The sequence below is a fragment of the Rana temporaria genome, chromosome 3 (assembly GCF_905171775.1).
Source record: "Rana temporaria chromosome 3, aRanTem1.1, whole genome shotgun sequence".
In the NCBI taxonomy this organism is placed as follows: domain Eukaryota; kingdom Metazoa; phylum Chordata; class Amphibia; order Anura; family Ranidae; genus Rana; species Rana temporaria.
The window spans coordinates 411,643,641-411,666,554 of NC_053491.1; the positions used below are offsets into that span (position 1 = coordinate 411,643,641).

At 41.8% G+C, this 22,914-nt stretch overlaps 1 protein-coding gene across 1 annotated transcript in view; it reads right to left on the reverse strand.

The window, feature by feature from the left end:
* TCF7L1 (transcription factor 7 like 1) overlaps positions 1-22,914 on the reverse strand; it is a 79,065-nt gene that overhangs the window by 16,005 nt on the left and 40,146 nt on the right. Inside the window, exon 4 of the mRNA XM_040346057.1 lies at positions 648-731. Within this exon, the coding sequence (XP_040201991.1) occupies positions 648-731 (84 nt within the window). The remainder of the gene's footprint in view (positions 1-647; positions 732-22,914) is intronic.

Sequence of the window (22,914 nt, forward strand, 5' to 3'; positions counted from 1 at the left end):
GTGTGCTGCAAATTCCTGTGCGAATTACATGCTGTGTCCTGCACCACATCGGTGTGAATCCGAGCTAAAAGGTGAACACACACACTTTAAATTCTAGGTGTGCATAGCCTTAGAAAGTTTGTATGTAAAAACAAGCCTTTTATTTGCTACCTTTTTGGTTTGGTAAATATACCACTGAATGGGTTATATCTATGCAAGAAGTGCAAAAATGCCTTTTAATCCTCCTAGAAACGCAGCAAGCTGAAATGTCAAGGTTATCAGCCTTGCACAAGTTCTGTTTATGGACTACAGAACACCTCCCCCATGGTATGGCGATGAGAGGTATTTTGTCACCCCATCGCTTCCTGTCCTAGGGTGACAAATCGGTTATTCTACTCTAAAGCAGGTGTTGTCACCCTAAAAGACAGGACATGTTACTGGCAGGATCACCAGGTAAAAACTAAAGCAAATAAAAACCAGATGAAAACGAATGCAGCCACCTCATTTTAGTGCTCAGGTTTAGATGCATTTTAATATCGATATGTTGGTCTCCAATCAGGTTAGGCCAAGAAGCCCTGTGTGGGTATCTGAATTGCAATTGTCACTTGGAGGGAACACAGATTTCTGAAACATTCCTACACGAGACCACCGTGCAACACCAAACTTACCAAATGTGCGGGTGATGGTGATCTGGCATCCTTCAAGCCGGCTGTGCTTGGGGCATCAAGGAGAGGCCATTTCATCTGTAAATACTGGAAAGAAAAAGGAGACAAGATTTAAAAACAAGGTCAGCAGCTACAGAGAGAAGAAGATTTTAAGGAGATCTTTTTAAAGTTGTTGCAAAAACAGATTTTCCTATATACACCAAGGGCTTCCTAACCAATCCCACTGAGCCACACTGTAGGCAGCTGAACATGGTGGGTAACATGTACCCATATATTCAAAGCTTTCAATATTGTATTTACATTTCTGGTATTCTTGTAAGCCAGACACGGCAGAAGTTTCAGAAAAAAAACATTTCAATTGGAAGGCGGCTGTGCATTAAAAAGTTATTAGCCTTGAATCAGCACTAGCTGATCTTTTTCACTCCCTCTAGGTGGCGCTGTTACAGTTCCCTTTATAAAGACAACAGGCAGAGGAAAACATGCAACATGGCCCAATTCAATCAACGTCTTCAAAAGAAGGAAAAAAAGTAACATTTGTTAATGCATGGATTCTTAGTTCACCTAAAAATATAAGTAATCTATACAGCACATCAATAATCATATCAACTCAAATATGAAACATGACAATAGTCTAAAGGCCTGGTACTCACCCATGTGCTTTTTATATGTACTATGTAGCACACACACACACACACACACACACACACACACACACACGTTATTTTTATGCATTTACCTGCGTTTTTCTGGCACAAGTAAAAAAACGCACTAAAACCTGCATCTTATTAAAACAAAGTACATAAAAAACGAAAAGGAAAGCGAATACAGGAAAAATAAAAAATAAAGTGGGGAGAAGGAAGGAGTACTTGCGCCCCCCCCCCCCCCCATCAAAACCTGAAGTTCAGTTGCAGGATCGGGCGGATAGAGAGAGAATTTGTGGTTTACTTAAAGCAGATCTTCACTCTAAAGGCCTGTACACACGATTGGATATTCTGACAATTGTCCGGAGGACGTGTTTTGTCGGACAATCCGACCATCTGTATGGTCCATCAGACAATTGTTGTCGGGAATTTCCGACAACAAATGGTGGCTGTGCATGCTCTCAAATTGTCCGGGAAGACATGTGTTCAGTCGGATCATCCGATCGCGTGTACACAAACCCATAGTACAAACACACATGCTCTGAACCAATGTTAAACATCAGACAACAATAGCAGAAGTTGCCCAAAGGGTGACGGTAAAGAGCTGAAAAACCATGTGGTTTGGTGCACATTGGGTGAAAATGTTCTGCCGTGTTTATGCATACCAAGTTCACGGCCAACACCCCATCACACAAAAATCCACGGAAAAGTCTGATGGAAGTCAGATCGTGTGTACAAGGCTAAAAAGGTGAAGTACCTCTATCCTTAAGCTAATAATATATTGGGGCTTGGGTAATCTAAAAAAGGTATATGGGACGTAGATCTGGCGTTGTGCATGTAGTTGGAAGCCTTGCGCCAAATTCATGGAAACCCTGCAACATATTCATTCTTCATACTGATGCGTGCAACAAATTTAGGAAGTTCATATTCGCCACAGTTTTCCTGTAGGTCGTTATTGTGATAAATTTATAAAGGAACACCTCGATATTGGTCATGAGGAAGGTGGTGGTAAACACCTCTTCCATGCGCGAGTCAACTGTTAGCTGTCGCATCTTTGAAACAATTCTGCCACAAAATTTGATATCCTCTTCCAGCTTCTCCAAATCGCTTGGTTGCCTGTAGATCTCCACCATTGCATAGGAGAGATGCTTGAGACAAGTAGATGAAGATCACAAATTTGGCCATTTGTTGCACTACTGCGACAGGGGCATCTATGACCACCTTTAGGATTTCCAGGAGTAACATTTTGTGGGGACAGAACTTGGCAATTTAGCCATTATAAACAGGTTTGCCAAGGTACAGTTGGACGTTACTTCCATAAAAAACAGATCTAGTCAACAGACCATGTCTTGCTGCAGCCATATTTTTATTCAGCTGTCACCACAGAGAAGATGTACAGAACATGGCAAATCTGGAGATTTGGCTCTCTGGTGCTAAAATGCACGTGATCTATGGAACATATACAGGAGGGGGAAACAAAAAAACCCTGCTTCCCACATTTATTTACTTTTGACAGAATATAATTGACAAATGGCCTGCCTGTAAACCACGGAGCCAACATAATGGAAGAAATCTGAGCCCTTCTCTCCCCCCAGATCCTCCAGTGCTGGGGAGGATTTAGGGATTTGTGCAGGGAGAGGGGGGTAGCAGGAAACTGCCAGCATGGGCAGATATAAATCCTGGAGGATCCCGGGAATGTTTACATGGGAGAAGGAACTGGGGCAGTAAAACCAACACAGAGCGAGACAAGGTCCAGCTGTGAGTGAGCAGCCTGCAGCTAGAGACTGGAGGCCTTGTCCTATTCACAGGAGGCAGCCGCCACACCACAGGCTCTTTCCAGCACCAACTCGAAAACCGTTTATAAAAAGTTCAGCAAAAAAAATAAAAAAACCTTTTAAAATGTTTGTCATGCCTAAAACAAAAAGCTGGCCAAGGGACCGTGCCCCAAGCAGACAGGGGCACAGAGTGGCAGGCCTGCTCCCCTGAGACAATGTGTGGGTGTTTAGGGGGGGGAGGGTGAGGGTTCAGCAGCCTGCCGAGTGACTGGAATCCAGCAGGAAACGTCCTTATTGTTCCTTCTGACAATTTCCAGAACTTAAGCAGACAAATGGCATTGTCGCCCCCCCATCAAGCCCCCGCCATACTCCCCCCTACTCACAGCAGCGTTCCAATTTTAAACCCTCTTCCACACAGACAGATAAGCTGATATCTGCAGAAAGGGAAGGGGCTAAAAATGCTGAATGGAGTAGTTCCTGTGATAAGAGCAAGGAGCCGGCCATCATACAAAAACTATCATAAGCGGTTTTCTGTTCAGGATTTCAAGGAAAAAAGGAAACACCTGAGCAGAGGGCAGAAAACAGGCCTCAAGAAGCCATTCTTTCCTCACTTGTGTAACAGTTATTGTCATTGCGGTCTTTTCTCTCAGATATACAAAGTAATTTGAACCACAACTAGAGAGCTATACAGACCTATGAAGACGCAAAGTGGACCACAACTAGAGGAGACACGCAAAGTGGACCACAACTAGAGGAGACACGCAAAGTGGACCACAACTAGGAGACACGCAAAGTGGACCACAACTAGGAGACACGCAAAGTGGACCACAACTATAGGGAGATAAAGACCTGTAGAGCAGCAAGGAACCCAGATGGCTACACTTGCATATACTTCTCCAACCAGGCCAAAAAGCATTCATAGAGGAACTGCCATTGCTGGCTATGGTATACCCCACCATCAGAAAACAATTTCCCACCCAGCTCCATCGATTTTTCAATCAAAGTTTGGCAAGCCAGGTGGTGCAGATAAGACCACCCATTGCTTGAATTAATATTATTATTATTATTATTATTATTATACAGCACCAACAGTTTGCGCAGCGCTTTTGCAACATGAGGGCAGACAGTACAGTTACAATTCAATGAAAGGAGAAATCAGAGCCCCGCTTGTTGGAGCTCACAATCTGAGGGAATTTAGACAAATTTTGCAGGAATCAGCCAAAATTTGAGGCAAGTATGGCCAGCTTAAGGGATAATACAATCAGAAGAGACTAGAGGAAACGTATTTATGTACAGCTTTGAGGAAAGATGGGAAGGGGAGGCATGACTGAAACATTAAGAGTGTTAGGTCAGGAGGGCAGCATTTTCAATATGAAGCTGAACACAAAAACATGGGGGCATGACCTCAAACTTCAAGAGCAACGTTCAAAAGTATATGATTAGCGGATGCTTGGAACAGACATTCAGCAGAAGTAGCCAATTGGCAGTAAGTGAATTTAAATATTCTTGGGATAGACATAGGTCTATTATCAGAAAAAGAGAAATTATATATATATATATATATATATATATATATATATATATATATATATATAATCTCTAAAAGGAGTCTTAAAACATGTGTATATTTATCTCCTTGCACAGACCTCATATTCACTGCAGTGTTTAGACCACTTTCACGCTTGCAGGACGTTCGAAAAAGTCCTGCAAGCAGCATATTTGGGATGGTTTGCGCTCCTAAACTGCCCCTGCCTATTGGAATGCATGGGCAGCGCTGCTTAAGCGCCTGCAATGCGCTTCAGCAGCAGCACTACATGGGTGTTTAACCCTCTCTAGGGGGTTAAATATGCCCTGCTCCCACCCGATTAGCCAAAGCGCCTCTACAACAGCAGTAAAGCACAGCAAAAACTAGCAGCACTTAACCGCTAGCGCCCCCACCGCACCAGTGTGAAAGGGCTCTTACTGACCCACATCATTTAAAGTCCCAGGAAAAAATAAAACCAACACTTAAAAAGAAGAACTTTTGGATAGAGTGGAGAGTGATTAGACCCCCTATTAGGTTTTTATTGCAGTCTGTGCCCCCTGCTAGGAAGATTCACGCTCCGTCCTGTTTATCACTGAAAGTAAAAAAAAGGAACCTAGATTTTGGGTTTTCCACAGAGAAGTAATAGACAGGAAGTCTGCCAAAGAGGACACTAGTTCTGTTGACTGGAGGGGCCCCAAGAGATTACCCCAATTTACAGCGATTACCTCCCACTTCCCATTTGGCTATTGGACAGGAAGTAAAGGCAAGTACCCCAACGGGCCAACACTGACAAAAAACCCTAACAACTGAGAGGGGTTAGATACCTAGCTATCCATGTATGGTCAGCTTTTCCTTATTCCCCATGCAGTTGGCACGCTCCTTTAAACCATGCAGGACTGCTGTTCCTGCATTGTTCATGATTAAACACCGGAGAGCTGCAACCAGCCAGTGTAATAAAGCAGCTTGAAGGGACAGGGCAAGAATTTCTACTTCATATCCCAGCCCACTGCTTGGGTACATTTAACCCACCCAACCCATAGTTTGGCTTTAAGAAATGTAACCTGGTAGTCTCTCTCCCCTCCTGTAACCGGACAGTGAAGGAGATGCAACAGCCTGAGGAGGTCAGCTCTCTGCTCTATCCTAGAGACCATTTTGTTTATAAACCTATGCAAGACAACTTGTTTTTAACTAAATACAATGTCCCAACAAAGAAAGTTACCGACCTGTTCAATTCACTTATTAAGGATTGTGCCCAAGGCCAGATCTCGCTTCCTGGCAAACAATTATGGACAATTTTCCCAGTAGATCTGGTTGTAAGCACCTAGTTTTCTAGCATCTTTAACATTTTGGGGGGAAAAAATGCTCAATTTCAAAATAAAATCTAAAATATCAGCTGTAGTAAACATTGTTTGGGGACTGAAAATACTCGCCTAATCCAAATCTTCTCTACATACTTACCTGAAATTCAAGTTTGTAGCTAACCAAATCTGTAGCAAGTACCTTGCAACCTACAAAACACCAACATGTACTTTTCTATGCAGGCTGCCCCGATTGGGTGAGTATACTTCAGTCGGCCCCAGCTGCTCGGCATATACAACTCACTGGCGTGTGGGCTTATTAGGGCATTTAGAGGACACTTCAGTTGGCTCTAACTGCAGGGGTTATTAGGCCATTCAGTTGACTTGAGTTTGCAGGTTCTCCTTGTGCCCGCATAGGTTTCCTCCCACAGTCCAAAGACTTACTAGTAGGTTTATTGGCTCCCATCTAAATTGGCCCTAGTATGTGTATGAAGGAGAGTTAGGGGCCATCGATTGTAAGCCTATTGAGGGCAGGGACTGATGTAATCTATATATTTAAAACACCATCTAAATTAGTGGCACTATACAAGTACAGCAAACAGTTGAAGATCTAGCTTGGCATATAGAGCTCACTCAGGCTGGGTTCACACTACGATTTTCCCGTCCGTCAGCCGCATATGATTTCAGTATTGAAAACGTACGGGCCCGTACGGGAAAACGCATAGATAGACAATGCATTGCAAATCGTATGCACTCAGATGCATCCGGGTGCGTACGATTTGCTGGCAAAATGTTTAACAGTACGCAAAACCGTGTTCAACCACGGTTTTGCGGCCGTTTTTGAAACCGTATGGCAAACGCATACGTTTTTTTTTAACATTAAAGTCAATGGAAAACGCACATATGTGCGGTTCCATACGTTTACGTCAGTTTCAGCCGCATACGTTTTTTCATATACGGACGGGAAAATCGTAGTGTGAACCCAGCCTTAGTGGGGATTTTGTGGGCATTTAGAAGACACTTCAGTTAAACTAGTTGATGATCTAGCATGGCATAGAGCTTACTGGAGTGCAAGGCTACCGGGGCTCTCAGAAGGAAAAGGCTACTACATTCGCTTTAAACTCATAATTAAAAAAAAAAGTCTCAGTCATGTTATCTGAGATAAATAAAAACCAAGCACGTGCCTCAGCCTGGCATTGGACTGAAACTAAAAGTTGCTGCTATAGGAGTCCAGAGAGAACTCACAGCACCGAAAACCTAGCCAAGCCCAATCCTGAGTGCAGAATATGTAAATAAATGAAGCCATAAAAGTTTGAGAACTTTCTAAAGTATTAAAAGTACACAAGTGGGGCTACAAGCAGCTGGCCGGAGTGCACCGGTGAACATTTCTACACTGCTCTGTAAACAGACCCTGCTATACAGACAGTTTCATGCAGACAGATTTCTTAATGCTGAATTGTTTTCTTTGCTATAGCCTTCAGGAATGCTTCCCCTCCCGCCCTCCCCCTCCATCCTTACACTCTCTGCCTCCTCCCCCCCACCATCGGTGGCACAGTCTCCCAGTCACTCCTGCCCTGGGGATGTTTACTTTGGCTGGGCCTAGACCTATAGCTCTGGAAAAAGGAGCGGGGTGAGGGAGACTCAGGGAGTGCATGCAGTTACACAAAGCTGCTATATGCTGCTAAGTCTTCCTAAAACCTGTAATGTGTCTGCTCCCCGGAGAGCCATCCCAGGGCATGCTAGAAGCAAAAAGTAGCCCAGTGTTTTAAAATTAATGTGTACCTGTCACTAGAACACAACAGCCACCGCTCAACCAAACTTAATGAGCATGCTGTCCGACCATTCTTTACAGGAGATCCTGACCGCTAAAATGGAAGCTGCGACAGAGGACTTGTTTAGAGATTCAAACTTCATGGCAGCCATCCTTCTCTTAAAATCACTAACCCAGAATATCCTTATGTATAACAGCCATCCCAAAATAGATCTACACATGCTAGTTCCTGGTCAGTGACTCACCAAGTGGTCCAAGCTGGACATGCCACTAAGTGGGGGCATTAGTTCGGCTTGGGGGGTGGCTGTGTCAGTTTCATTCCGGGACACTGTATTGTCCTGGAATGAAGGTGCCCGGGACAGACCTGCAAAATGTGGGACTGTCCCGGCAATCTGCGACACGTGGTCACACTAGTAAGTGGCCCTGTTGGCACCACCCAGCTTGACAATATTCAACTGAAAAAATAAAGTTGAAAGCCGGGTGAAAAAAAAAAAAAAATAAAAAAAAGTCACCCAAACACTGACTGAAAGTTATCAGATGCAGTAACGGCTGCTGGAATACAACAGCGGGTATTGCCCTGTCCAACCTGTTTAGCATGGATGAAGGAATATAGTAGACTTCACTTGCTTGTGGGCCGAACAAGAGAAATCTATGCATATATGGCTAGCCCAAAGATGGCTGCCCCTGGAGCTTGCAACTTTTAAAAGGCCTATTCCCAATATTGCTTTACACCGATGCATGTTTTACTGTGCATTACCGCCACTGATGGCAACACAGGTAATTGTGCAGTGCCCTTCCATTTAAGTAGCACCCCAATACACCTAGGCAGCTCATCACAAAGTATAGATGCAAGTTAACACTGCATTGTGGTGCAAAGTGTACTTTTATGGGCACTGGCAGCTCATTCCAAATGAACTGGCCTTATTAATGCAACACACATTACTGTGAAAAGAAAAACCTGTGCATTAATACAACCGGAGCAATGCACAGCAACAGTCTGAATGGGCCCTTTGTGTCTGCTATGGCAGCTCCCATATCTTCATCCTCCCAGATTCCTTTTAGGAACAAGTGGCACATTTCACAGCCCTGTACAATGAACATAATAAATTACAGTAGCCTTGTTTGGAGGTGCAAATGCTGCAAAACCACACGTGCATGCAAAGCCTTATTCAGTTTGCTGAAAAAAATTATATTATATATATATATATATATATAATAAAAAAGGGGAAGAGGGCTATTCCAAGTCACAGGAAAAGTATTCAAGAAATTGATAAGTAGCTTGTGCCACAGTGATCTCACTGAAGTCTAGGGAATCCGTAGGCGCAATATCTGATAAAGCCTAACATTTCTACATATGTTTGAAGAGAAGCATACACTTATTACATAACCAAGTTGACACATATTGGACACCAGGGTTAAACAATTGTTTACAATCTAGAAAGGGAAAAAAAAAAAAAAAAAACACGAGAAAGAAGAAAAAGCAGTTATCCCTAGGCCTTAGAGGGGTCAAATGTTGAGGTATAATTCATATACCCTCGGGCATATCAAACATCAGGTCCTTCAACATGGTTACCTCATGCGCCTGTTCAGGTTGACCAGGCATCCTGCAGACACCTTGCATTGTCATCTTAGAACTTCTCCCTGCAAGGGGCATCTGCGGGTACACGCTATGGTCCACCAATGAGCTGGGCAACTCTAGGTTTGGCAAGATTTGTGCATGAATATTTGGCACGCCAAATTAACTTATTGGGGCCACAGGAATGTAGACATAAGGACTGCTTACACTAAAAACTATCCATTTTAGATAGAAGATTGGAGGCATAGTCCATGTTACCCAACAATTGTGATCACTGCCCTGGGCACGGGCACCACAAATCCAGATATGTAGACCATGCGTCTATTTTCAAACTGCTTGCAACCCTGACTTTCTGTTCAACTAACCCAAAGAGCAATCCTAGGAATTGCTCCTAGTAGACACAGGCAGCAAGACTTGAATAGAGTGGTAGGGGCACTTTTTTTCTGCCATCTCTGCTCATGCTAGGGAGTTCCACTCATTCCATTTGTCCTGGTGACCACCATCATTGGGACACAGGGAAAATCCAGAATTTTGAGTTGTCAGCAGAACAGGAATATATAGTAAGTCTTTCAATGGGGACACAAACTACTGAGGACATCTGCCTTTAAAAAGGAGGATTTCCCTAATTTTGAGTTTATGTTTTACGGTATTCATGTAGCAGGAAGTTAAAGGAAATCTCCCCAATGCAAAAAGATGGCATAAAAAAAAAAAGAAAAAAAAAAAAAAAGGGGGGGGGGGGTACATTTAATCAATTTTTATATGCATACAATAAATTAATGGTTTAAAAGGGTGAAACTTTTATTTTAAATAGATTTACTGGCAACTTAGCAAAGCAGTAACTGTCAGCGAAAGTTTCCTCCATGTACATATTAGAGCCAGAGGTACACATGCAAGGATTCCATATTGTTGATCAATACTGGTGGCATGGGGTCGTTTTTATATGCTAGGACTGGAACTGGATCTCGGGGAGAGAAAAAAAAAAAAAAAATTCTCATCTTTATTTTCCCTGAGCTATAAAAAGCAGTGAGCCAAGTACAAGGTGGCGGGGCTGTATTTGGGATTGCAGACGGCCTCCCTCTGACCCTGTGCAGGGTGATGTTTCCTCCAGCGGAGCCTTTGATGCGGCTTACACAGCACTGGATGAAAGAGAACCGGGTAGAGAGGGGGAGTCCCCAAATCTGGCAAAGAGACAAAAATACAAACAGGGAACCCCAGAGCCCTCCTGGAAGCTCAGGAAGAGGGCAGAGTTAACTCTCGCTGTCAGCAGGCCCTAAAAAAGGTGACTGTAGACTGCTGTGCCAGAAAATGTAGAATACAGAGCCGTCAGATGTGAAAAGCATCAGCTGTCATACAAAATGCAGAAAGAATCATACACAAATGGGAGAGAAAAAAATGTATGTATGTTAATCGTAACACATACTAGAATAGGAAAGCCTACAAGTTTAGTTGCTATGGGCAACAAAGGCACTTTGCCTTTTCGTTCATTGTAATATAATTGAGATATCCAACTGAGATATCCAACAGACAAATCCTAAAATGAGGACTTTAACCAGTTTTATAGTGTTTTTACTCAGGATTTATATAGCGCCACAGTTTACAATATAAAAAGAGAGACAGTACAGTTACAATAAAACGCAAAAGGGTCCTGCTCAGAGGTACCCAATAGAGTGGGGCAAGTGGTAAAAAAGGTTGCAACTGTGGGGGAGGAGCTGATGGCTGTAATAAAATATTTGGGATTGCATAGTCAGCCAAAGTAGGAGGTAGCCGGACAGATTGAGGTAGAGAGTTCCAGAGGATGGGAGAGGCCCTGGAAAAGTCCTGGAGACAAGCATGGGAGAAGGAGACAGGGGTGCTTGAGAGCAGGAGGGCGAGAGGAGGACAGTTGGCTTAATGTTTGGAAAGAAGATTGACGATGTAGCACCGGACAGTGTTCTGAATGGCTTTGTATGTTGTGGTTAGGATTTTGAATTCATTGGGTGATCTGAAGTCAGTGTAGGGATTAGCAGAGAGGGGAGGCAGACACTGAACAGTTCGTAAGGTAGAGGAATCCAACAGCAGCATAGATGGACCGAAGAGGGGGTGGCCTATGAAGAGGTAGGCCTATGAGCAGGGAGTCGCAAGAGATAAGGGAGTGAATGAGCAGCTTGGTGGTTTCATTAGTTAAAGGGCTAATTTTAGAGAAGTTTCAGAAGTCTACAAGCTTTTGACAATTGGATTTGGGACCGAAAGGACAAATCAGAGTCTAGGATTACACATAGTACCCTGGCATGAGGGGGGAGGGATTAATAGTTACATTATTGATCTTGGTGGAAAAGTCATGGAGGTTGTTGTTGCAGGAAAGCAGATACAATGGAGTCTAGAACCCAGACAGCGGGACTTAAAAATATTACTACATCGGTCCTAGCGGTCAATGATAGGAGTGGGCACAGATTTAGGAAGAATGGAGCAAACTGGTCCCTCCTTTATAAAGGTCACATGTGACTGTTTGAACCATGGTAATCCCATAAACATGTTTTTTCATGAAGTATGGATATTTCTAAATAGCAATATATGATCATAACCAATATACAAGCGAATGCGCCAAACCTTCTGCTTCATTTGGAAGAAAGTGCCAAGCAATGTGCACAGTGTTCCACAGTGACCATTTTGTGTAGACTATGGAATGGTTACAACCCGTCATTATTTGCCATCTGTGCCCCATTGGGGTTCTTTCCCTTCACTATAGGACAACAGAACAGGGAGCAGAAAATCCACTCTAATCAGAAGATGTGTCCCGATGGAAGATTTCCCCTTTTTTTTTTCTCTTTTAAGTGTATTTTGTGCGTGTACTCGAGAGAGGAGCTGGACTGCAGGAGTTGGGAGTAGGCAGGCCTCCCCCAGAGGCAATCTGCCACCTTTCTCCATGCCCCGGGTGGCAATGGCAGGTGTGTAAGGGGGTCCTACCACACAGCCCGCCCTACCTGCTCCGCTTTGAAGCCCAACGGGGCAGAGGGACTCCCTATAAGGGAGTGAGAGGATCTAGCCCGCTCAACCAGCCCCGTTAGTCCTTCACCTCTCTTTTTAGAGACCGCGTGGTCAAAGTGCGTTAATGTTAACCCAATTTCGAGTGCGTGTGTAAGTGTGGTGTTTTTTGTGGGAGGTGGGTGGGCGTACTAAGCGCAGGCTTACCTCGCATAGCACACCCACCGGGAGCCGGGCTGAGACCACCAAACTCAATTCACATGTAGCTGAGACCGGGATCCGAACCTCTAGCTGCAGAGGTGAATGGCTTGTCAGCGCAGTGCCAATCGCGTTGAGCCACCGCAGCTCCCCTGAAGAAGATTTCCCTTCTACTGCTGTTCGGATGGCAACTCCAAAATTTTGGATTGCTCACTTTGCTTCCCACCGATGGTCACAACAATAAAAAAAATAAAGGGGGGGAGAGAGAGAGAGAGAAGGTCACCAAGACAATGAAGGGAAAGTTATTAAATCTACTTGGCAGAGGACAGCCAAAAAAATTAAAAAACAAAACCTGACAAGGGTTCCAATGCCTCACCACAAACCAAAGCTTTAATTTAAAAAAAAGTTTTAGCCTTGGATACACTGCAATACAAGAGACTCTCCCAATAGTCTTTAGCAACACAATCCCAACTGTTCTGCTACTTTTACAAATCTTCAGGCTTGCCAGCACACATGCAGGATATGGCCTTGGTACGCACAACTTGGTCTCTGAATAAACATGTCTAAATGTGAGCGCTCATCAATACCCATGAGGTCACATGATCTTCCACTTCAGGGGTCAGCGCACATAAACTACATTCCCAGGCAAGCAATGGAGACTAGAATGCGAGGGTGGAATCGTGACAGGGGGACAAAACAATTATCTAGCCTTGTTGCACCCCCCCTCTCATTTTCTGCAAGCTCTGCTAGAACACAAGGTGCGCAAATAAAGCGCATTCCTGAGGGAGTACACCTTGCTAAAAAAGATACGTGCACATTCCTTCCCCAACCCTGCAGGAATGGGTGCTCATCTTACTTGTCCTTTAGAGTCACACTGGCAGCTAGAAGTCCAAATATAACTCATGGATAAGGCTCTGTGCCACTGTACTGCCAACTTCCTGGCCCTGAAGGGCATCTGCCAGGTGGTGCAAAACAAAAGCAGCGTTTAGTGATCACGCTAAACATTTAACCTTAATTTCATGTTTCCACTAGGAAAAGAAAATACTGTTAAGGTTGAATTGAACAGAAGATCCCCATTATAGCAGATCACAAGGCTTAACTTCTCAAATCTAAGACTGGGCGAATTAGTTGCAGGAAAGACATTAGCTAGATTCCTCCCATCAACACAGACCGTGTTGATGAGGGAATCCCTCCTACCGGACAGGACAGCGATTATTGCTAATTGTCGATTGCAAAAGAATTTAGGAGCGCTGGTTGTAACAAAGTTGAGCGATCAACTTGGTACATTAAGCCTCAGCCTGCCCATTAATGGTATCTCGGCTGGTTCCTGCTGAACCGGCTGAGAGTCAAAACCGTCTATGGCCGAAGGATTGTTCTATACTTTACTGAAGAGGTCTGTGGCCTCCGTAGCAGCCTCAGCTGGTTGGACAACGGAGCAGCAGAAAGCGGTCATCCCCTGCTCATATGAAAAGCAAAGCAAAACCTCACTTGTTTCTAGAGACAACATATTACATTGGCTTATGAAGCTGTGGAGTCAAAGTAATAGGGACAATAGTGGGGGGGGGGGGGGGGGGGAACAAACACAAAAAAACACCACACACACACAAACTCAAGGGTTTTGTTTTTGGCAAAAAATATAATAAGAATGTAATTATTATATAATAAAAATGTAATTCTATATAAAAAAATAAATAAAAAAATTATATATATATATAATAATAATAATAATAATAATAATAATAATTCAGGTCTAGAAGTCTTACCAAAGTTTCTGGGTACAAATAAGGTATTTTTCATGTTTATTTTTTTTTCTGTCTGAGCTCTTTAGTAAATAGCTGCACATTTCTCTTATCACTACTGATAACAGCTTATGTGGTTGCTCAATTGTAGGATAACAGAATAGGGATCATAAGTCTGCATGGTTGTGTAAGCCGTCACACTGATGTACAGTGAATACGGTCTCTAACAAGCCTACCAAGTATCCCACACATCCATGAATTGGTGTACAGGGTCATCTGGTCTGCTCTGTGATAGTCTTGTGATTCTAGCTCATTAAATTACTATTTACCAGCAGAGAACTCAGGAGGGCAAGGTCTTAACACCACAAACATCCTCTTTCACGATTCTACTAAATGGTGCCGGGGACCAGAGCAATTCTATTGCAACCACTTAGAAATCTAGGCTAGAAAACAAGACCGTTGGATTCTAAAGTTACAGAAAGACGCTTAGGCAGGTAACCCCTTATTGCCTGGGTCTGCTTTACAACTTACAAGCTTGGTTTAGGGAGGGACTTTAAAAAAGGCAACCAAGACTACATCCTGCTGCGACTATCCCCTTTATCTTGTTCACAGGAAAGGGACTTCCCAGTCTTGAATGCATCAACGTAGTACAGAGGATGCCAATTCTGATCTAAAAAACGTTGGTTGTTGTGTGGGCCAATTACATAATTGGGAAGGTTGAATAAAAGGATAGAGATTCTATCTCATCTCCCACATCCCTGTATATTGTGTTCGCCAAGATGCCCATCTGTTTTTTTTTTTTTTTTTTTTTTTTTTTAACTATCCACACCTCCAAAAGTAAAAGAACCTTCAATTGCGTCAGTAAGTTCTAAATCACCAACCCACAATATATGGAATATGCAGACCAGGAAGGTCGAAAGTCCTACTCTACATACTTTTACTACATAGATAAGTCAAAACTTACTAAAGCAAGTGGATCTGACAGCAAGTCAACTAGCTTTAGAAAGTTATGAATAACCAATCTACGAGTAAGCAGCTCAGGATTGTTAGAAGGCCTCATCTACATATACGTGTTCTGGGGTAAAGACTCCGTACTAAACAAGGCGAGCAGAGCAACCAGGTAATGTTCTCTCTATTCTACCAAGACTTTGGGGACCAATTTATGTACAAATATGGGCACCATGCTTTCCTTTACGTGAAAGAAGAACAAAAGATGCACAGCGTGTAGGAGATATATATATATATATATATATATATATATATATATATATATATATATATATATATATATATATATATATTTTTTTTTTTTTTTTTTTTTTTTAGTTTTTTTTCACAAGTTATTATTGAAATTTATAAAGATGTACAAAAAAAAAACAAAAAAAAAAAAAAAAAAAAAACAGCCTTTCACTCCACTAATGGAATATTTAATATATTTCCCTTTAACCGGACACATAGTGTTAACTAGCCTGCAAGAATTTATAGTTAAGACTACAGGATACTAGAACCGGTGACACTGTCCTTTAACAAGCCTGGCCTCCCATCTAACCAGTCCACCTGCATTCACAGCTTGAACCCAGGACAGAAGGTGTGGCCTACATAGGCAATATTAAATTACTGGACAAGACAGGATCCCAAGAGGGTAAATGGAACCATGAGCAGCAATGTTAACAGAAAAAAAAAAAAAAAACACACACACACACACACACACACACACACACACACACACTTGAAATGACTCAAAGTTTTCCCTTATGCACTTATGTTAAATCACACTAGTCTTTAGGAACATTACCATTAGACTTGTGTAGACTACTCTTGGAATACATACCCAGTAAGGAACCGCATAGGTTTTCACAAATAGATCAGTGGACAGCAGACTATAGGTGTCCATCTATAGTATATATTAGGACACACTGCACCCTGGTGAGGGTGGGACAATGGAAAAACAAGACTATACATGGTTTTCTTGGTAGCACCTAGTTGCAAACTCTGATTCATTAACCGAGCCAAGTCACAGATTATTAACTGTCTGGGCTTCTACTCTTACGTCTGGATACGGCATACAGAATAGGGTCAACAGTAGCACAGGCTGATCCAATGTTCAAAATTAGCTACAGACTGACTAGTAAAACAGAAATGGAACCATACTCTGCACCATTTCACAACACAGAAAATTACAGGGGGGGGGGGGGGGGGGGACGACACACACACACACACACACACACACACACACACACTAATCATTTAAGAGGTCCTTGAGCACCATTAAATTGTCTGTCTGAAAAGGAGCATCTTGGGAGAATGGCCCATCAGTCTGCTAAAGGCATGAGGGACCAATCTGCAGGAGAACGCGTACCTACAACATAATGGCTAATGAAGGGCCTCAAAATTACAGGATTTTGACATCTATGAACCCAAAGCCATAGATTGTAAATCCAAATATGGAAAGCACAGCAGCTAAATGGTTGTTAGCACTTCACCTAAACGTCCTGGGGTCACCAGTATCAATTCCAACCACGACACTACCTACCTGGAGCTTGCATGTTCTCCCCGTGTAGGTTTCCCCCCCACACTCCAAAGACATGCTGGTAGGTCAATTTGATCCTGTCTACATTGGCCCTACTGTATGTATGTATGTATGCATGCATGCATGCATGCATGCATGCATGCATGCATTAGAAACCTTAGGATTGCAAAAAAATAAATAAAAATTTACTGCAGATTATCTTTGAGAAGGCAACATTTGAAGACCTGCTACTGTTAACTTTTTTGCATTTGGGCATTTTTTTTTTCCTGCCTATAAACTCCTCTAGGCTATCCTATGTGTCCATGCACACATGGACGTTTTTAGCAGCAGGGGAATTTAAAAGCCGTTTTTTTTAATGCCCTAAAAAAGGCATTCAGGAGCAAAATTTCTGACCAAAAAAAAAAAAAAAAAAAGAAGAAAAAAACCACAATGAACGCTGTTAAATGGGCATAAACTCTAGGCACATTTAGCACTTCAACATTTATTTAATTCCCTGGATTTATTTTGGCCATGGAAATAAAAAACAAACTCCCAAACTGTTAAACTTCTAGACGGTTTTTTAAATAATGCCGTTTAGGCGAGTTTAGAACACCGATTTTCTCCTGTAAAAGGATAAACAGAGTTTAAAAGAAACCAGTGTGCATGAGGCCTTACTGGCTGCCCACCAAATATAGTAAGTCTGCTTCATCACCAGCGGCTACATTTTTACATCTTCTGTAGCCATGCATCAGGCTGAAGAATTGGCAAAGTGTATAACTAACCATTTTGAACTGGGACAGTTCTGGGAAGACTTTTCATTTAACATATCCATAGTGGGGGACTTACAACCCAATGCCCGTTCCGGTTTAAAGTTAGAGAGGAAGGTGATGTTTAAAAAAAAAGTTCAAGTTCTCCCTTAAAAAGAACAATCTCAAATCTGAGATATAATAAATTATATATATATATATATATATATATATATATATATATATATATATATATATATATATATATATATATATATACATATACACATACACACACACACACACACCAATGGCTTCCCCTTGCGCCCAAGACAGAACTGGAGGTCACGATAAAAAGTCTGCCATCACTGCAGCACAGATGTATTTTCTTAGGTTTTGTTTTTTTCGTTGCAGATCGAAAACCTAAACCCCTTAGCTTTTAGCCAATTCAGAGATAGTGTGTGAAAATGTATAAATAAATTATATATATATATATATATATATATATATATATATATATATATATATATATATATATATATATATATATATATATATATATATATATATATATATATATATATACACATACACACACACACACACACACACACACAGCTCATTAGCAAACAACCTGTGTCATAGTTACAGTGTGATGTCACAGCTCACTAGCCCAATACTTGTAGCACATTTTCACACTACAAAAACCACCAGCTTTGATAGGTAGTCATGTTATTCAACATCATGGCAGAAAAGATCACACCTCGGGATCTGCACCTGCAAAGACTTGTATAATAGTCAGCTGAAAATGAAATTATGAACTTTGTAGGATATTTATATATAAAAAAAAAAAAAAAAAAAAAAAACACACCACACACACACCCCACACAACACACACACGACTTGTTAGGCCACTAAATACCGAGCTTCAAGCATACAACTTCATTGTTGAGATCCCATACATGGAGACCTTGAGGAGTGAAGAAATCTTTCCACCAGCCTGCCCATACAAGTGTCTAAACGGTATAATTTATGCATATATACACAGAGATGGTATCTAGGTCCAATGCATGTTTCATTAGGATCCTCCTTCCTTTACTCAACCAAGTTCCCCCTTTGGATATAAAACATGCCTGAGAAATGAAATATCTGCAGCATTCCTACAGTTGGAAAAGGACAGAACACAGCTGCGGAGATGGAAAGGAGGGAGAGGGAAGCATCTAAAAAAGAAACAGGAAAATAAGAGTGAAGCGCAAAAGTAAAAATGTTGAAAAACCCAGCGCTCTGCTGTTCACCAACATGGTCTGCTGGTAACAGAACTTCCACTTTGTGAATTCTGATTGAAGTCTCATGTCAGCCTTCAAGCAGATAAATTTGTCAACCAGTTTGACACTTTTTTTTTTTTTTTTTGAGAAAATGTTTTTAGAGAAACAAAAGAAGGTTCACGCATGTTGGGGGGACTGGGCCATAAAAACGTGTGTGCGCGTATATATAATTCATAAAAAAAAAAAAAAAGTAGTAGCAGTTGTATCTCCATCTATAACTTGTGGCAACAAATCCATCCCCCATAATGGTTTCTAAAAAGTCCATGATAAAGTTTTCACAGATTCACCAATACAATCATGGGAAGCCATACCTGGAGGGAAAAATGTAGACAAGTAAACTGTAAATTCAAATTGTTAATGTTAAAATAACAAACTGGTTATACTCGAGCTGCACGATTAATCGTAATTTAATTGCGATCTCGATTCACCCCTCCCCCCACACAATCTCCAGCCTCGATTTTTCTGGTCTCCACCCTGATGTAAACTGGACCGAGGAGAAGCTGTCAAAACCAGTGTGGAACGCAAATGGCGGCGATATCTGAACCAACGTCAGTTAGCAGAGACTGATGCGCCGATGGATGCCTGGGCGTGGGCGGTACCCATGTCCTCTTGGCCGGTAAACACTGCAGTGAGTCCAGCATTGATCCGATGGCTGATGCCAGGCATTTCCCAACAGAAATGTGAGCACATAGTTAATCATATATACTACGCAAATATATTACTGTACTTACTTACTGCCTGCTGCCGATTGGTTGATATACCCAGGCCAAAAAGAAAGCCCATGACATAGGAGGGGGTAATCTCAGTACTCCCTATGTCCCCATGCTGCACACCACCCAGTCCTCTATATGTAAAAAAGAAAAATCTACTGTATATCAAAGTTAAACTCAAAGAAATTATGGATGTATATAATATATACATCCATATTTTTTTTCTTGCCGAGTTTAACTTTAAAAAAATAAAAATCTATATCAATTAACCATTTTAAAATGTACATTTGTGGGTGGTGCATACTGACATAGGGGGGACAGAGATTTTTGAGAATCGTGATCTGTATTCTAAGCAAAAGAATCGCGATTCTCATTTTTCCCAGAATCGTGCAGCTTTATGTTATACCCACTTGCTCTTCCCCCTCCCCTTCTTGGTGCACCCCTGCTCCTGGCTCCTTTTCTTGGTGTGCCACCATAGGAAGCGGCTTCCTATGGTGGCACAACTTTCAGGCTCAATCCCAAGCTGCGATGTCTGCATTTAAAGACAAAGTGTGGCTCGACCCTGCCCCCTTTTCACAGGATTTGATTGACAGCAGCAGGAGCCAATAGGGGGGGGGGGGAGAGGACAGAGAGGGGAGAGCCAATGCTCTCAGGGACATAGCTTGCCCGAGAGCGGACTCAGGTACGTATAAGGGGGGAGCTGCACACAGAAGTTTATACTTCAAGCATAGAATGCATCAAGTTAAAAAAAACACCTTTTACAGCCATTTATGGATGGGCAGGCTGGTTGTACAGGAGGTTAAATATACTTTTGCACAACCAGCCTGTTGGATTTTCCCATGCTTGACCAGTGTTTCTAGCTATAGCCGGCAACGCTAATCAGTGTACTCCGATGGTGGGGGAAGGTTCGGTGGGGAGGATTCTACCCCATCCACATTGAATGTATAGATGGGGGGCATGTTGTTCAGCCTGAGGGTAAAAATAAAAATGGGACTCAAAAAGGTCTGCTTTATATTCTATCTGCATTTAAAGTTCATCAAAACTTGTGCATAAAAAAAATAAAAAAATATTATTATTATTAATAAAAATAAATAATAATAATAATAATAATAATAATAATAATAATAATAATAATAATAATAATAGTTTGCCTCCATGTGTTCTTGTATATTAATCTTGTTGCACAACCTACCTTTTTGGTCTGAAACTTCCCGTGGAGTATGGTCCTCAGCCACTTCCGATTAAAAGGGCAAAAAAAATGCCATCTTGCAGTGTTAGGCCCCAGGCAGAGTTGTGACCTTTAGCTGCATGCTCTGGGACAACAAGGTTGAACACCAACACAGAACATGCCGACATGTACACACTGTGCATGATAGCACTTGAAGCATCATGGGAACCTTTCGTCCCGAATCTGCCCACACCAGAAGTTGGACGCTGTAGTCGTGTTGTGTACGGCAACAGCTTGTTAGAGGCCAAAACTATTTTTTATTTTTTTGTATTTTAAAAAACACCCACACACACACTGGAGATGACCAAAAAAATGTAATTTATGAACAGGACATAAAAAAAAAAAAAAAAAGGATTACCGTATATACGCAAGCATAAGGCGAGTTTTTCAACCCATTTTTTTGGGCTGAAAATGCCCCCCTTAAGCTTATACTCGAGTCACCTTTTTGCACCTGATCTCCTGAACTTTGGGGACACGGTACCGGCCAGCCGTAGGCACACATGTAGCCCCACTCTTCCTCTACAAGTGTGCAAAGTTTGTTGTCCAGAGGACCTATGGCCGGGGAGCACCAATTTTTCAAAGCCGGGCACCCCTTCCATAGGCTCCCATGTTAAACAGTCATTTCTCCGGTGACTTTGGGGAAAAAAGTCAGTCTAGTCATGGGCACAGTGAGGCATGCAGATGGACACCCTAGGCTTATACTCGAGTCAATACGTTTTCCCATTTTTTTGTGATAAAAAAAAAGTGCCTCGGCTTATACTCGAGTATATATGGCAATATTAGAAAAAAAGTTAAACGTTTGAAACCACCAAGGAGACGGACATCTGGAAATAGAAAAATGGCCTATGTATGTATGTATGTATGTATGTATGTGTATATATATATATATATATATATATATATATATATATATATATATATATATATATATATATATATATATATATATATATATATATATATTCTCAGATACTTTCATTATACAAAAAAGTTTATATATGTAAACATAAATCAACTGCATTTGATCTGAACTGGATCATTACAGGGTCACCGTCCCAATCTCTACCTTGGCCAATCATGTAGTAATCACTATTGTAACATTTCCACTCCAGCCGTGGGTCACATCACCTCGTTCCCTGGCTCTGCTTCCCCTCCTTCTCCACATCGTTCCCCCCTTCTGACAGTGGGACAAGCTGTTTAGGATTTCTCAGGCAAGTTTTTTTTTTTTCTTCCTAAACAGCTGCAAATCCAGTTACAGGGAGGAATGTACAGGCTGAGCTCATGGGGGCCCTAGCTTGGGGAGGGGGCAACAGGGCAACTTTGCTTGGGAGATGGAGAAAACAAATCTATACAAAAAGTGGTCGAAAAACTGCATCTGGATTAATCTGCACTCTGCAAAACTATTTCTTCCAGGCTTCTCCTTCCACAGCTGGAGGTTTTACCTTTTCTTCCAGAACATTCGGTCAAGTTACAAAAAACTTTAGCATTTGCTCTAATTGCAGCAAGACGCAGGAAAAGGCTCTGCACGATAGAGATGCCATTTTGAAGAAGGGAGAAAGGTCTGCCATTGTATGGCATTCACGGCACTAAAATGATATGCACTATTCCCTACCCAATCATCAAATGAGGGAGGGGGGTTTATTGCAATCAAGGGGTCAGGGGTCAGCCAGGCCTTTGGCTTGGGTTTCCGTGGAAACCAGGCCTATTCACAAGAGAAGCAGACACTTCTTCACCGAGACACAATAGGGACCATTAGTAAAAGGAAAAAAAGATGGAAAGAGCGCATAGAAGGGAGGGTTAGAAATGCCTGCCTGAGGCAGCCATTCACTTTCCAATAGAGAATGTGGCCAATACTTTAATAATAGGCTAAATTTTTCTGAAAAAGAAAAGGCACTTAACAAAAGAAACAGAGGTGTGTTTGCCCTGCTAGCTTCCAGGAGACAGCTAAACGACATACAAGAGGAGCCATATGTATAGCCTCAAGACTATATTAAAACAGACAAATTTTTTTATATATATATATATATATATATATATATATATATATATATATACACACACACACACACACACACACACACACACACACACACACACACTTATAATATATAAGAAAAAAGAAAAAAACACACACACACACACACACACACATTTTTCTTTGGAGTCATGAACATCCCAGTACAACACTGAAATATGTCAGAAGGTCAGTATGGTGTCATGCGACCACAAAATGCAATAAAAACAGTTTAATCTCTTAGTTCTAATACA